Below are 16,073 nucleotides of genomic sequence, written 5' to 3'. Positions count from 1 at the left end.
TAAAGGAATTTATCGTTCGTTGCAATGCCATGAGAGAGCGGGATATAAGGGGTAGGGGGATAGTGGTCAAGGGATTTTGCAACCAGAGAATGAGGGGGGAGAGGATCATGGGGTGCTGATTTGTACAAGAAATTTAAAACATTACGGGGTAGCTTGAAACGTGATTGAAGAAAATTATCCATCCTATTTTTTATTTTTTTTATTAATTTTGTTTATTCCGGACGATTGTAAATGTACGAAACATGGTAATTTAATCTGCAGATAAAAGTGATCTTTATAATCCATTGGTAATTTTCCCCATATATTTAAAAGTTCAAAAGGATTTGCAATACTCCAATGGTAGAATGGTAGCAATTTCAGTTCTTCTGTGGTAAAATCTGTAAGTTGTTTTTTACCATTAATATGTGCTAACAATATTTACACTCGCACAACTCATTTACTGGTGATCTTTTTGAATTTGTGAATTATGACGGATTTTTGTTTGTCGGAGATTGTAAGTACTGAAACCACCAAACTTCTTTGATGCTTTTGTTGGTAGTTAATAAAAGGTTCAGTGATGGTGAATTTTCTTGATTTTATGTCCTTATGCAAGCGAAGGGGAAATGGGATAGCAAACGGTGGGAGGATGTGCTATCTTTCGGGTCAGGATAGAGTGACGATCGTGGGTAGGTGGATTTTGCAACCAGAGAATAAGGGTGGGGTGGGGTGTAAGTAGGTAATATATGAGAGACCCTCCTCCTCATTTCTGCCTCCTCCTCCTCATTTCTACCTCCTCCTCCTCATTTCTACCTCCTCCTCCCCATTTCTACCTCCTCCTCCTCCCACCAGTATAATATACGTTTCAAAATATATTAATTTCCACTACTTTTATCCCCACTATATAGTTTGTAAGGTAGGTCTTTAGAAGAAAGTAAAGCGAATCTCTTATTCATCGAGAGTGATGCAATACAATAAGAAAAAAATAACTGATGTTGTTAGAAAGCTGATTCAAAAATATACTGATTTCCATCAATCTATTTCTCATCAAATAGTTTTAATTAATCAAAAAGATTTATTTGTGCCACTAAAAGAAGATTGTCATAGGATAACTGAGTTTTGTGCTGATTTTCTATTACAAAGGATTAATCTTTGCGAGTTTGTGCGTGTATTGGGACATACATATTTTGCAAGTGAACTAACACACATTGTTCCATACCTGAGAGTAACGAAGAATTCAAAAGTTATAATAGAAATTTTAAAGGCGTTCGAGCGGTTCCACTTGGTTGACGCTAGAGATCAGTTACTGCAAAGATTTAAAGAGAAGTTACCACAACCCGGAGAAGTTAAGAGCACAATATCAAGAAAACATAGACTTCTTCGTCAATATCGTGATCCGGAATATTTAAAAAACTATATTTCGTTTTAAGGTGAAAAATGTCAAGTGAGAATATTGAACTAATTAGTTCAGTAATATGTATTCATCAAGAATTTTATGAATCATTTCATAAAACTTATCAAAAACTTAGGCAGATGGAAAAAATATATTATGATATGATTCGTAAATATGAAAAAGAAATGAGTGTGTGTGCACAATATTATGAAAATTATGATATATTAGAATTATTCTCTGTAATGATAGACTTAGGCTTTATAAATCAAATAACATACTTAAATAAATTTGTTAAAGATCGGGGAATACCTTACGAACAAGTAGCAGATGATCTAAACACTAACATAAATAACAATTTAGTTAACCAGGATAATTCATCCAATAACTTAGTTGATGTTGAAGTACTAATTTAGTATAAAATTATATTTTAATAAAAGATGTAATAAATACTATATAAATTTTTATTCATTCATAAAAAAATTATCATACAAATATAAAACATTTGATAATGCACACATACAATTTGACTTAGAATGATAAAAGCATTTTGGTGGTCCGATAGGCAAAGCTGGTTGTTCATCTATTTCAATTACTGTTTTTTTGGAATATTTCTTTACAAATTCTGCTTTTTCAGTTCCTTTAACATAAACAAATTCCACTTCAGCTTCTTCAATAAGTGTTTCAATTATATTTGAAAAATAATGATGAGGTGTAAATCCTTCATTCCAGTTGATACAATGATGATTTTTCATTAGCCATACCGCTTGTCTGTGACATTCTGGTGACAGAAAGTCTAATGGATAGGGTTTCTTAAAGATATAATGTGAGATTCTATATCCATCAAAAGCTGCAAGTTCTTTAGGTAAAAATGTGTTTTTCTCATCTTTAAATCCTTGTATATCCACAATCAACCTCATATTTCTAGTTCACTAAACTTTTTAATTAGGCTTTTTTGCCTGGAGTAATTTGCAATTTGTTCTTTCAATTTTTGTATTTTATAAATAAATTTTTATATTTCTAGTTGTAGTGTTGAAGACATATCTATTACTACAGACACTATGTTTACTTATTTATATTAAATCTAAGAGTTAATGATCCCCTCTCCCCCCTCATTAACGTCCGAAGATATCTGTCGAGAACTAAGAAAGACAGAGCGAGAGGCCAACGGTAAGGGCAGAAAAAATGAGCCGCAAATTGTCGATGAGTGTACGCAATCTATATGCTAAACCAATGACTAAAGAATATAAGGACATGTAACGCCCCTGTACGGGCTGTAGTAGAATTTGTGACGTTAGACGCCATTCGTTTGATGCCAAACAGTGAGTCATCATCCAGTCACCAGCGACAATTTTAGCGATTTTTAATAGTTTGTTGTGTGTAGTGAACTTTGTATAAACTTTGTTACAATGGTGAATTGTGTAGCTTTCAAGTGTAAAAGCCACAGCGACAAGAAAGAGCCAGGAGTTACGTTTCATACGTAAATAAACAGTCCACTCCAACTTTTTAGCGTTTTCTTATTGAATTCGATAATTATTCTTCAATTTCAATTAACATCTGTATGTACTTGATATGTGCTATACGTCGATACTAGTTTTGTATCTTTTGTTAACATTTTAGTACGTTTTTTTCGTAATTAGTTAGGATGATACACCATAGGCGTAGTCAAAACAATTATCAAAAAATATAAATATTGCTTCAAACAGCTAGGTTAAGAAAAATATGTGCCACGGCACTGTTTGATGCCAGCGTCACAATTTGCTGTCGGGTGTTATTTGTCCTTGGATTCTTTAGTCATTGTGCTAAACAGTCATTATTATTTATCGTCTGCATGGTATTAGTCGTGCATCGGTGCAAAATATGGTCTATACCCAGCCAGTCCGACCCACTTCTTGTCCGGCCGAGAAGGAATGCTAATGCCATCGGAACCCTTTTGAATTTTAATTGGGTGCGATGGGTCGGTCTCGTTCGTGGGGTAGGCGCTTGGAGAGGAGCTTTGACAGCGAACTAATGAGAGTCCGATAACGCGCTTGTTCTAATTTATATTTTAGTTTTGTTCGGAGGTTAAATTATCGAACTAATTATTAGAGAAGATAGAATAACGAGTTCTTGTTAAAAATAACTAATTGTAGGATCGATCTTATAACCTGTCATTGTAAATTTAGACAGCGGAGTCGTTGTTTTGCTACGGGACAATTTACATAACGCTTAGAGCAAGTGTCGATGTGAATTATATTCACATATTTGTAATACCAGGGAACAACGAAATTAATAGGTATAGTAATAGCCTTGTATAAACAAGGGTAATAGCACAGAATATCTAGCTACGCATCTTGCGTAGCTAGATATTCTGTGGTAATAGGTTCTGCCAATCTGAAGAAGAAACGACAGAACACATTTTATGTCGGTGTGACAGCCTGGCAAAAAACACCATTTTCTTGAAAGTTCATTGACCTTTGGAGTGGAAAAACTGGTTTTCAAGGTTAAGATCTGTGGTTAAGATTTTCTTATAAATGGATAAGTTTAATATAGAATATAACAAGAATAAAACTTGAGTACGTGTGGTACAGAGATATAGAGAGACGACATAGGTATGATTTTGTGTATACTATTTTTTCTATTTATTTATTATTTTGTTTTGTGTTTGCAATTTTGTAGAAATGCATTTACTTCAAAGACTCTATGAATTCTTCTGGAATCGACAACATCCAGAAGAAACGGTAGAAAGAAGAATGGATATTATGGAGCAGCGAGATATTAATAACGCAGAAGGAATGGCTCCTGAGGATGTTGAAGACTCAAACGACTCCGGGTGTGAAGACAATGATATTTCTGATTCCCATATATCGGTTAGGGCAAACTATATTGGTATATCGGAATATCAACAAGCCTTAGAATCCGGAGTGTTTTGTGTCTTCAAACATTATGTGCGAGTGACGATGAGCACTATCGTGAGTGGTAGTTTTCGTGAAGTGCCATTGTGTGGAGAGTGCTATTATCGACATCAGTTGAGGGTTCCGTACGGTTCCCATCAACATATGTCCTCGCACTTCACAACAAAACTATTACCACAAGACATTAATAAAATGACACTTAATGGTAAATGTGGGGTGTGCAACTGTAATTTATATATTATAATGCATCCTATATGTTGCTATATTTGCAATGGGAAGAATTTTTCAAAGGAAATGTAGTAATATATAGGATGCATTATTTTATTTATTTTTAGTATGTAAAAATTTTGTTTAAATGATATATATATTTTAGTTTAGTGATAGGTTAGGTTAAGTTATTTATATTGTAATTTTATTTAGTAGGTATATTTAGTATTTAGTTAAACATTTGTAATAAGTAATTTTTTTATTATTAATTAATATGTGGTAATTTAAAAGTGAATATGTTAATACTTTACAAACAGTTACAAATTAACTGTTTGTCTTATATGCATTACAAAAAATTTCATACAGAAACAAATTTATAAGTAGATAGTTCAGGGTATGTAGGTATATTCAAAGACTATTTTGGTTTTATAAACAATGTTTTAATTTATATAAACAACATTTTAACTTACACTTTTGTTAAACTTAATAAATTAAAATATACTTTATTCAGAATATATTTTGAATAAAAATATAAGCAGCATTTTCTTTTTTAGAAATTAAATCCTCTTTTTAATGTGATTGTAAAATGGTGTCTAATTACATGTTCTTGAATCTGCACCGAATATGTATAACTTGAACAACACAATGGACATTTCATCCTTAAAAAAGGTGTCTTCAATGTTACTTATGTTCAAACTAAATATGATCTGACTTGTAAGAAGAATGAAAATAATATAGTGGGGACAAAAGGGAGTGGGGACACAAGGGAGTGGGGAGATATAAGTGTATCTGAGCGGTATTGGAAGGGGAGGAGGAGGAGGGTCTTTCATATATTACCTACTGGTGTATCTGTATCTTCTGATCTAGAATCGGCCTATTCTCTCTACTCGAGAACACTTTAAGAACAGTTTTTTAAAACAGATACGTCTACAAAAACCGTTGACGTTCTGTTAAAATGACATTATATCAAGTTAAACTTCAAAATTAACAATTACTACCTGATAACAATTACTTAATAAGGTAAAACCAAAAAACACCGAACTTTCTGCATGATTATTTTTAATTTTTACGTATGTTATGTTTATTTATGTTATGTTCTTTAAAATCAAAGAAGCGATTGCCATACATTACTAACAACTACAGATGCATGAGCAGTACATTTATTTTTATTAGATTGTATTAAAAAAGCCTCTTTTATTTTTCTTTTAGAGGTTATCTTATAATTTTGGCGTTATTAAAATTTATTCTGTGCCCTGTGTCCCATGAATGCTAACAAATCTTAGATTTCTGAAAATCTCCCTTTCTTAAATAATCTTAATGTTCTTTAATTAGATGTTTATAGATGTTTCACCAATGTAAAATTTATCGCATTGCTCTTTTTTTTCTCTTATATCATTTCAATCATTTTTGTATGAAGTATTCCTGTTATATAATTTATAAATAAACCAGTAGCAGGGAGTTTTGAGGTATTCAGGGTATAGTTAAAGACAAAACCAATCAAGTTTTTTTAAAAAAAATAACTATAATAGAAAAAACAAACAAACATTTAATGCTTATTGGTAGAGAAATTATATGCAGTATTTTCTTATTAGAATATACACAATACAAAAAATACAATAAACACATTAAATATAAGAACGCCATCCTACGTACATTCTTCCTAGTAAATTCTGATCAGTAGCGTGATCTATGAGGACATTCACTTGCTCTTCTACAGTAAATGTACGATCTAGACTCAGTCTGAAATGTAAAACAATACAGGGTGAGCCTTAAATAAGTGCAAATAGTTCTAGACGCAGTATATTTCGACGTTAGAAACACGCCTGTGATTTTTTTTCACGAAAAAAATTGATTATGTGGAATTTTTTTTTAGTTTTAAGTTAAAAGGCATAGTAGATAATATGGCAACACAGGTAGTAGATTAAATTTACAAGAAAGAAAACCCAGAAAAGATCCAGTGGATCTCAAAATTTAAGCAAACAATTATTTTAAATTTCAAAGTAAAATAAAACGGGATCACCAAAAGGAAAAACAAATAAAAATATCTAGACTCTACTCGGCACGAAATTCAATAAATACAGTTCTTCGAAACGCTTATCTCAACGTCGGACAAAAAGCTAAACAAACGTAAATAGAAAAAGAATTTGTAAAATAAACAACGACTTCAAGGTCGATACGTAGGGGTAGTTTTAACCACCGCGTCGCGTCGAGACGTACTTCCACAGATTAGGTATCCTATAAGTATACAGATAAAAATCTTGTCCCTAATTCGTGGTACGAATATTGTTTTTTATGACGATGTGCAAACGAGTAAAATTTCCTGTGCGCAAAAATAAACTCGCGTAAAATAACAATAAACAGCGTAATAGAGAGATATCGCTAAACAGAATAGCGTGCATGGACGTTAATAAGGCCAGGTGTTATTTCCTTTACGTGAGGTGCTATTAACTCTCTTCATTTATAGTTATCGGATCGGAAAGAATTTTGTTCGCGTCGCGTCCGCTATTTAAACTTAACCTAACTTTGAATTTAAAACTTTGAAATTGTTTTGTTTACTAGGTATTTTAAAACTAAAGGGCTAAAGTGCTTATTTCCAGTGCTTTATTGTTCAACGTCTGCCAGTGGGTTTAGGGCAACAAACAACAAATTCTCTTAGAAGGGCTAAGTCGTCATCTGGTAGGTCGTCACCAAACCAAACCAAATCGATATTTTGGGCCATATTTATTTAATTAAAACTAATCCCAGCTACTTAAATATCAAATTACCTAATAAAACTAAAGTAATAATTCAAAACAATTCAAACATAACCTAAAATAAAAGATCTCGCCGGCCGGCCCCGGTTGTCAAATACCCGCACATGCCCATTTAAGCAATTTTTAAACGTTATTTAGAAATAGCGCTTGGTGTAATTGATCCGGAAATTACGTCAGGCGGTAACGTTATTAGCGGGTGTTGCATTAAAAATTGACTCGCGCATATCGTAACCATGATAAGGTACGCGTAAATACTGCATGACGCTATTCGGTTTTCCGATATCTCTCTAATAATCGTGCCGGTCAGGCGATGTGCATAATTTTACAGATCATAAGTGGGCGTGCTATGTGCGCAAACTAGTAACCTATCTAGTGCCCGATTCCGAAAATTGGAACCACGAAAAACAATAAAGAAAAAACAAAGTTTATAATCTGACGTGGTACTTCTTGCTCTTTTTTTAATAGAAGACTTTATAACTATACAGGGATGTTTCAAAACCTGTGCCATCTCTCGAGGGGAGATTCATCACGTAAAAATATGATTTATTTTTTATATCAACATACCCAAGTAGCATTTTTGGACACATTTTAGGTGTAAATTAATGTTTCTAATAATCGTGTCTGTTTCTTGACTCAAAATGGAAACGGTATGCCACAAATAGGAAACATTATCGAAACCTATATTTCCTGAAATGTTTTGATGCGGAATCAAACCTTTTAGAGGAAATGTTTCGAAACATTTTCTGCAATTTGTGTTCAAGATGTTCTCGTTTTCAGTCAGCCATAGTTTCTAAATGCGAAGAAACAAAATACCAAACTAAAATAGTCTATGTCTGTGTGTGGATTTCAAAATGAGAATAACCATCAACAATGTCGATCCCCGACATAATTTTTTTGTCTTAAAATCTTTGTTTTTAGGTTGTCTCGCATAAAAAATGTCTGGCAAAAACAAATTCAGCGTTTAATTTAACCCTCAACTGGCGTGGTGAATTTTTGTAACGCTTATAGCGTGCTGGGGTCCGACGGACCCCAATTTTTTTTCAGTTTAAAATACATGATGAAGAGATTTTATAAAAAGCTTGTTATTTTAACACTGTTTACAATATATTCAAACTTGTGAACAAACAATTTCATTAATTTTTAACAAATTAATAAGAACGGACACAAAAATAAAGTAAAACGCATTTTTTAAGAATTTTTGACAACAGAAATATAACTTGGCTAAGAAACCCATAAAAATTAAAAACATATACAGGGTCCGGCAATAGTGCGTCGGGCATCTGTAGCTCCTAGAATAAAAAACTTGAGAATTTTGTTTAAGTGCGAACCTAAAGTATGTGCCAGGATGTATTTCAAGAAAATATTTTAACTTCTATAGGGTGGCTCAAAAAAGTGTGAGTGGACCTTGATGATTTTTTTTAATGGAACACCCTGTATATTATTGCATTTTTGGCTTCCTTTCAGATCACTTTACATAACCTTAAGATATGAATAAATATATTTTGATAGTTTCAGAGATATTAAAAATAAATCAAAAATATATATTTTTCAGCCCTTCTTAAAAAAATTATTAAAAATACAAGAACTGTCCTGAAATCAAAACTATATAAGGTATTTACCTTAGATGGTCTGTACTTACTTTGCTATAAATATGAAAATCGTAAATTATACAGAATGTTCAAAATTCTGCGCCAAACTTTCTAAAATATAAAATAATTTTACCTCGTTTTTTTAAATGGAACAACCTGTATATTATTTTTTCAATAGACGGAGAATTAAAAAATGAACATTTTTTGTATTTAGAGTATTTCAAAATTTTTAACGGTTTCGCAGATATTTGCGGTTTTATATTTCATATGGAATTTTCCACAGTACATTTTTATCAAAGCCACCCAATGATTTTTCTCTCGTATTTTACCATTGAAAGCGCCATATGAAATAATACTGCGCGTATCTGCGAAACCGTTCAAAATTTTGAAATACTCTAAATACAAAAAATGTTCATTTTTTAACTCTCCATCTAATAAAAAAATAATATACAGGGTGTTCCATTTAAAATAACAAAGAAAAATTATTTTATATTTTAGAAAGTTTGGCGTAGAATATTGAACATTCTGCATGATATACGATTAACATATTTATAACAAACTAAGAACAGACTATCTAAAGTAAATACCTAATATAGTTTTGATTTCAGAACAGTTCTTGTATTTTTAATAATTTTTTTAAGAAGGGCTGAAAAATATATATTTTTTATTTATTTTTTAATATCTCTGAAACTATCGAAATATATTTATTCATATCTTAGGGTTATGTAAAGTGATCTGAAAGGAAGCCAAAAATGCAATTATATACAGGGTGTTCCATTTAAAAAAAATCATCCAGGTCCACTCACACTTTTTTGAGCCAAAAAATTGTCAATACTCCATGGGTATATTGATAAATGAGGTCTAAATTATAAGAAATTGCAGTTTCTACGAAAACTTGAAGGGATAGGTAAAAAATGGTATAATACAATTTGATAGACAATTAAATTGTGCATCTGATTCTCCTAAAATATACAGGGTGTTCTATTTAAATTAAAGAAGTTATTGGCGTTTAAAGCTAGAAATTATTTAAAATAATTTTTTAGACACTATCTGTATGAGGTAGTATTATTTTTATTATTGCAACACAATAACTGATCAATAAATAAACTTCAGTAAATAATTAGTATTAAAAACTTTGATACCCTTGGTGAAATGAAGCCTTATAATTTTTACTGCAATTTCACAAAATTGAAAATATTTCAAAAATGGTAAGGTTTAAGTGTAATAAACCTTAATCAAATTTACCTTTATTTTATTCGTAGAAACTAAAAATGTAATAATATACAGGGTGTTCCATTTAAAAAAATACAACTTTGATGTTTTTTATTTATTTTGGACACTGTATCTTGTAAAAATATTTTTTTAATTGTAGCTCTAATAGTCCTTCAACGAACCCAAAACTTACAATTTGTAAATATCTAATCGTTTAGCTACCATACTCCGTGTCGTATGTGGTGAACAACCCTGTATATCATTATTTTTTGCTACCAAATATTTTTGTTTGAAATATAGATTTTTATTTTTATTTTATTCTATATCACGGTTTCGAAAATATAAATATATAAATTAATGCAAGTAGAACGCGTTCTTACGAGTTTAAAAGCACAACAGCCGATAAAAACATATATTTTTATAAACAAATTTTATAAAACTGACATGGAGTCGGACACAAATCATCTGCATTATATCATATTTGTGTCTAAAAAGAGCAACTCGTGTTTCGAAAATGAATCGACAATAAATGGAAACCTTGTTACCAAAATGTTTAGATTTAGCGCTATCGGTGTAAGTAAGGTTATGTTCTAATATTTGACAGAATATCAAATAAATTATGGAAACTTTTCAGGCACAAAACGGGTACGAAACCTTGTAAATGTGAGCTACATCTGTTTCTTAAAAGTTTCGAAAAATTTGTGACACTAAGATCTTTATTGTTATATCTTTCGTAGCGAAACAATATTTTGGCAAAATGTTTCGAAACAAAAAGCGATTTATGTTCCGAAATGTATCAAAAATGTGACGAAACTGTTTCGTAACGTTTCTCAGCAGAGATTTTGTTTCGATTTTGTGTCTAAAAATGCTACTTGGGAGTGTATGCGCATCGTAATCTTACCTAGAATCGCCTTCGACATAACTGATATATTTTTCAAAATATTCCGGTTTCAGCTTTCTGTAAGGAGAGGCTCTCAAATCTTCGATCAAAATTGCTCGAGAGTGAGCCCCATTCAGTTTTTTCTCGGCTTGAATGATTTTTTGGAGAGGATACCATTCCGCATTATTACTCTGCGCTATTTCAGTGCTAGGAGAATAAACAATATTAATTTAAATGAAAAAGAAACAACCTAAATATAAAGTATAATCAATTATTTCATTAGAAGTGTTGTCATTATTCAAATAAAAATAAACCAAGAAAATAGTTTTAAGATCGGTATAGATATGGGCAAAACTATCGACATATTTTGAAACATATTGATGTTTTGATATATCGATATCGATATGATAATTTATAAAATATGATAGTTCCCGTCGATTTAAAGCTGTTTACTTACAGTTTTGAGTTCTCTAACCAGTCCAGTGTCGGTTCCTGAATAAAGACGTTCATCGTAGCCAATAGAGGGTCTCTATTTTGTTTTAACGATTTCAAAGTGTCGATAAAAACATCCCTAAACATGCCCTTCTCTTTTAATAAAAACTGTGACACGAGAATTTTATATATTAGATGTATATCATTATTCACTTAAAAATTTCTAAATCCGCTCCTGGCGTGACCCCCACCAAAGGAACCCAGATCGGAAAAACAGGCAGCCTTCGCGCATTATAAAATAGAGCATTTGTTACCTCTTTCTCTTCTAACCTCTTTGGTTAAACCCAAACGGAAACTACTTGTCAGAAGTTATGTTTACTGTTATACAAATTTGCCTAACAAAGAAAAAAATGCTTAACGTTTCGGAAAGTCTATCTCTTTCCGTCGTCGGAAGGAAAAAAATGCAAAGAATAAAGAAAAAAAAATATTTAAAACATTTAAATGCAACTATTATTCGAGAACACTTTATTTTATTTTTTAACAGATACGTCTATAAAAACCGTTGACGTTCTGTTAACAACATTGATGTTCTGTCATTTTAAAGAGATAGGACTTTCCGAAACGTTAAGAGTCTATTAAGGTACCCACACACATTCCGGAAATCCTCAAAGGAAAAACTGCACAGGCCTGGCCTTAAGGAATACCGGAGCGTGTGTGTAGAACGTCGCATTCTTTCTTGGACTGTACAGGCCGCCGTAATAAAAATTGAAAAACAGATAGGAAATCCCGTGCAGACCGGAACTGCACAGGCCGACCGGAGCGTGTGTGGCGATCTGACCGTTGGAAAGCTTTTTAGATATCAATATTTGACACTAGCAGCATTGTGCCAGCCAATATGTGTTAATCCAATATGTCTCGCGAATTTCTAGAAGAGTTCATAGCTATTTATAATGAATGAGGAGTTCTACCATAGCTAGAAGATTCAAATATGTATCTTCATCCCTCCTCAGATAATTGTGCCAATCTTTTGGGCAAATTTTCAATTCTGAAAGATTTATCTGGGAAAAATGTTCCCTTCTTTTTAGCCATTCTTTGCACCATAATTTTCTATTAATATGCTTTTTTATACTATTTTCGTGGCGTTTTAGGACTAATACAAGACCGAGAACAGCAAGACAATCGTCTGATGTCGCCATATTGATACTATACGAACTGAACTGAACTGAAGGATTTCCTCCGCGTGTATGGAGGCGGGTGTACAGGCCAATTACAATCCTTGAGGCCAGGCCTGTGCAGTTTTTCCTTTGAGGATTTCCGGAATGTGTGTGGGTACCTTTACGCTGTACTTTCGGCACAAATTACCTATAACAGATCCGAAAGAACACCGAATTACGCGTTCAGGTTTCTGTGACCTTCAGAAAGAGTTCATAGACAATCTGCATCAATGTATAGTTTGGGTGAAAATAATCTACACCAATATGTTATCGAGGCATACAAAAAGGTCCACAGACTTCGAGACATACGAAAAATCAGGTCCATTTAGCGTGTGTCGCAATTTTCACACCTTAAAAAATTAGTTTTTTATAGCTATAGAAACTGCAGTGACTATAAAAAAAGCTGTGTGATTTTCATAGAAAATAAGGGCACCTGTAATTCATTTGAGAATGTTATAAATCGCTAAAAGAGGTTTCAAATCTCTTGGATTTCTATTAATATTAAATAAATTTTATTAAAAATTGAACTAAAATTGTTAGTATCATTAAAAACAATTCAAATTCAAAAATTGTATCAGTCAAATTCCCTCATTTAAGGTAAATATAAAGTAAATATAAATACAGCTCATTCTAAGCTCTACTTATCTTTAAGAAAAATTTAAATCATTGTTGCAATTGGGCCTTAATGCCATTTCGAATGAACAATAGTATTAATAATGTACATTATAATAATAATAAATTTTATATCATAGTGTGTATTAAAACTACTAAAACACTTTTAAATTGGTATTATATTAACAACTTTTGTTTTTTAATCCAAAAAAAAGTTACCAATTTTCTCAATCAAAATATTTGTGGTCCTGAAAAGGACCTTCGTTTTCCCATGTTCGTCAAGGTAGGTAATGGGTAAACGGTAAAAAAACAGGATAATGAAATTTAAAAAATTACAAAAATTGTTCAAAAGTGCCTCCCTCTTGCATTAAACAATAACCCAAACGATCATAAAATCCCCTCCTCACATTGGATAACATATCAGGGGTGACAGTGTCAAAGGCATTAAATATTTTCTGCCTTAACTGCTCCAAGTTTTGAATTTCTTCATGGCCGTAAATTTTAGATTTTATGTACCCCCATAAAAAGAAATCATTCACCGAGAAGTCAGGTGAAATTAAACGTCAGTCTAAACAAAACTGTCATTTTTGAAAACTTGTCAAAATTTGGACACACGCTAAATGGACTTGATTTTCCTATGTCTCGAAGTCTGTGGATTTTTCTGTATAATCTCACAGTAATTTAATAGATTGCTCGTCATATTATATCAGCTCGTAGGAGATTAGGCAAAAAAAAAAGATATTTATAGTATAAAAAATTAATTTATTTAACAAAATTTAATTAAAGATGTGACAAAATAGTTACATTTCTATTGGTTCTATCGGACTTTTTTCGACTATATAAATCTTTATTTTTATTTTAAAATATTTTCAATCTAATAAATAATTTAATGATGTAAATTTCTCACATAAGAGGAAATTTCTCACATGGGTGGTCAAATTCTATAGTTTTCATTATGTCACACAGCCTCTGAATGTTTTCTTCAGTGCAAAACTCATCAAAATTTAATATAAATAATTTTTCCAGCCTGTAAATAAAATGAACAAATTTTTCCACTTTCATGATCAAAGGCTTTTAAATGGGTAAATAATTTCGAGTTATCTAGAGATTCGGATTCTTTTGCAAATTTTAGACAAATATCACATTGATGTATTTGAAGACCCTTTTTAATGACGTAGTCAAACATAATTAAAGGCATTTTGAGTTGAAAACATTTCTCAGAGGCTGTTTGATATAATGAAAACTATAAAATTTGACCACCCATGTGAGAAATTCCCTCTTATTTACATCATTAAATGATTTATTAGATTGAAAATATTTGATGTATTAATGTTTACAAATAAAGATTTATATAGTCGAAAAAAGTCCGATAGAACCAATAGAAAGGTAACTATTTTGTCACATTTTTAATTAAATTTTGTTAAATAAATTAATTTTTTATACTATAAATATCTTTTTTTCCTTATAAATAAACACATTTGCATCCCATTTTAAATAAGATATACAAATTACCAAAACTTAGAAATAACAGTTCAAAAGTTCAACAAAAATCCTACACGCGTTTTTAAAAAGAAACATATAACCACGCACTATGTCATTCCAGCAAGCGAATACCACACAGCATAGGTTTCCGGACTAAACGACTGGTGTATTTACACCACTCAATAGGCGTGTCGGGTTTGCCGAGCGGTTTCCGATGCAGTCGCTTTCTTTCGCATCTGTTATAGGTAATTTGTGCTTTCGGGTCGCTCTCAGGGGTCGGGTAAAGCGAGTGTGTGGCCGAAAAAAAATACATATTATATTTCAGAAATCTGCCTAATGCTTAACCCGATCCTGTCGTGTTAAGTCACACCTAAAATTCCAAACACACGTGCTTTGATTAAGGCTTGATTAAGGTTTGCAGAGCTTCAGCATTTGCCATAAAATACCGAGAAATTTGTTACAAAACCATATAAATTATATATCACTGTAATCACAAAACTTCAATCTATTTCCGTATTGTAACGGAATTTTAAATTCTGTCTTTATTTTCGAGAAAATTTAGTCCAAACTTAAGGAATATTTTGTTGATGTTTGACCATCAAAATCTTAAAAATAAAGAAGTTACTATCTAAAAATGTGCTGTAATACGGATATAGTATAATCCTTTACCTTAATTTTCTTCTCTTCATTTATGTAAAAATACTAGCTAGTTTTACATAAAACGTTTAATGCCAAACGCTAATTAGTGAAATGGACTCTTAAGCATTTTTTTTTGTTCGTTTGGTAAATTTGTTTATCTGTAAACCTAACTGCTAAGTAGCTTCCGTTGGATTAACGCAGCAGTGTTTACAAATAACTATTTTATTTAGTAGATTTTCTTGCAGTGGCGAAATACCCATAAAGGATTTTTTGGAGAAATCTAATAATAATAATACTTTATTTATTGAAGAGATAAAAACCATAGTTACAAAGTTAGCAAAATAAACAGGGTGTTCTGGTTGAAATAGCAAAGAATACCGTCTACAGAACTCCCGACAGTTGTCTCGATAGTTGTAGGTGCCAGGTAAAACTTTATTACGCCACCCTAAACTTTCTAAACATTTTATGGGCCAATCCGTTTTAAACCCATGTTAATTATTCCCCGAAAAACCTACCTGAAGGGTACCAGTTCCGGCGCAGGTAGAATTTGGGTAGCGGTACCGAAGGCGAGGCCAAAGTCTATTCCCAGTACCATACCGTTCTTCATGTTGATGTGGACGTTCTCTAAATGCCGATCTCCGATGCCCAGTATCCAGTTGCAAGCGCTCATAACCGCGTAACTTTTGATGAAATTGTTGCGAAAAGCTATGTAGTTCTCGCTGGTCAAACACAACGACCATATCGAAGATCTAGAATATATGCTTTGCTATGGTCAAGTCATGAAATACTATTA

At 32.0% G+C, this 16,073-nt stretch overlaps 2 protein-coding genes across 2 annotated transcripts in view; both read right to left on the bottom strand.

Annotated features, from left to right (window-relative positions):
• Positions 1-5,990: 5,990 nt before the first annotated feature.
• Positions 5,991-11,490, bottom strand: LOC115884365 (DNA-dependent protein kinase catalytic subunit-like). Its single transcript, XM_030902924.1, has 3 exons — positions 11,359-11,490; positions 10,923-11,108; positions 5,991-6,207 (listed from the first exon to the last, which is right to left on the bottom strand). Exons 1-3 carry the CDS (start codon positions 11,478-11,480, stop codon positions 6,093-6,095), a joined length of 423 nt encoding a protein of 140 aa, XP_030758784.1. The 5' UTR covers positions 11,481-11,490; the 3' UTR covers positions 5,991-6,092.
• A 4,252-nt stretch (positions 11,491-15,742) lies between these two features.
• The window catches only part of LOC115884364 (DNA-dependent protein kinase catalytic subunit-like), an 83,225-nt gene continuing 82,894 nt past the window's right edge, over positions 15,743-16,073 (bottom strand). The window contains exon 46 of the mRNA XM_030902923.1: positions 15,743-16,029. Within this exon, the coding sequence (XP_030758783.1) occupies positions 15,792-16,029 (238 nt within the window). The 3' untranslated portion in view covers positions 15,743-15,791. The remainder of the gene's footprint in view (positions 16,030-16,073) is intronic.

This window comes from Sitophilus oryzae, unplaced genomic scaffold (assembly GCF_002938485.1).
Source record: "Sitophilus oryzae breed Bouriz unplaced genomic scaffold, Soryzae_2.0 scaffold_227_pilon_pilon, whole genome shotgun sequence".
In the NCBI taxonomy this organism is placed as follows: Eukaryota; Metazoa; Arthropoda; class Insecta; order Coleoptera; family Curculionidae; genus Sitophilus; species Sitophilus oryzae.
The sequence above is the reverse complement of the archived record's forward strand: the minus strand, read 5'-3'. Positions and strand labels throughout refer to the sequence as shown.

Coding starts and splice junctions, on each gene's coding strand:
- LOC115884365 (XM_030902924.1), bottom strand. CDS start 11,480: ATGTTTAGGGATGTTTTTATCGACACTTTGAAATCGTTAAAACAAAAT. Junction 11,109..11,358: donor TGGTTAGAGAACTCAAAACT/GTAAGTAAACAG, acceptor TTATTCTCCTAG/CACTGAAATAGCGCAGAGTA. Junction 6,208..10,922: donor TATGTCGAAGGCGATTCTAG/GTAAGATTACGA, acceptor TTTACATTTCAG/ACTGAGTCTAGATCGTACAT.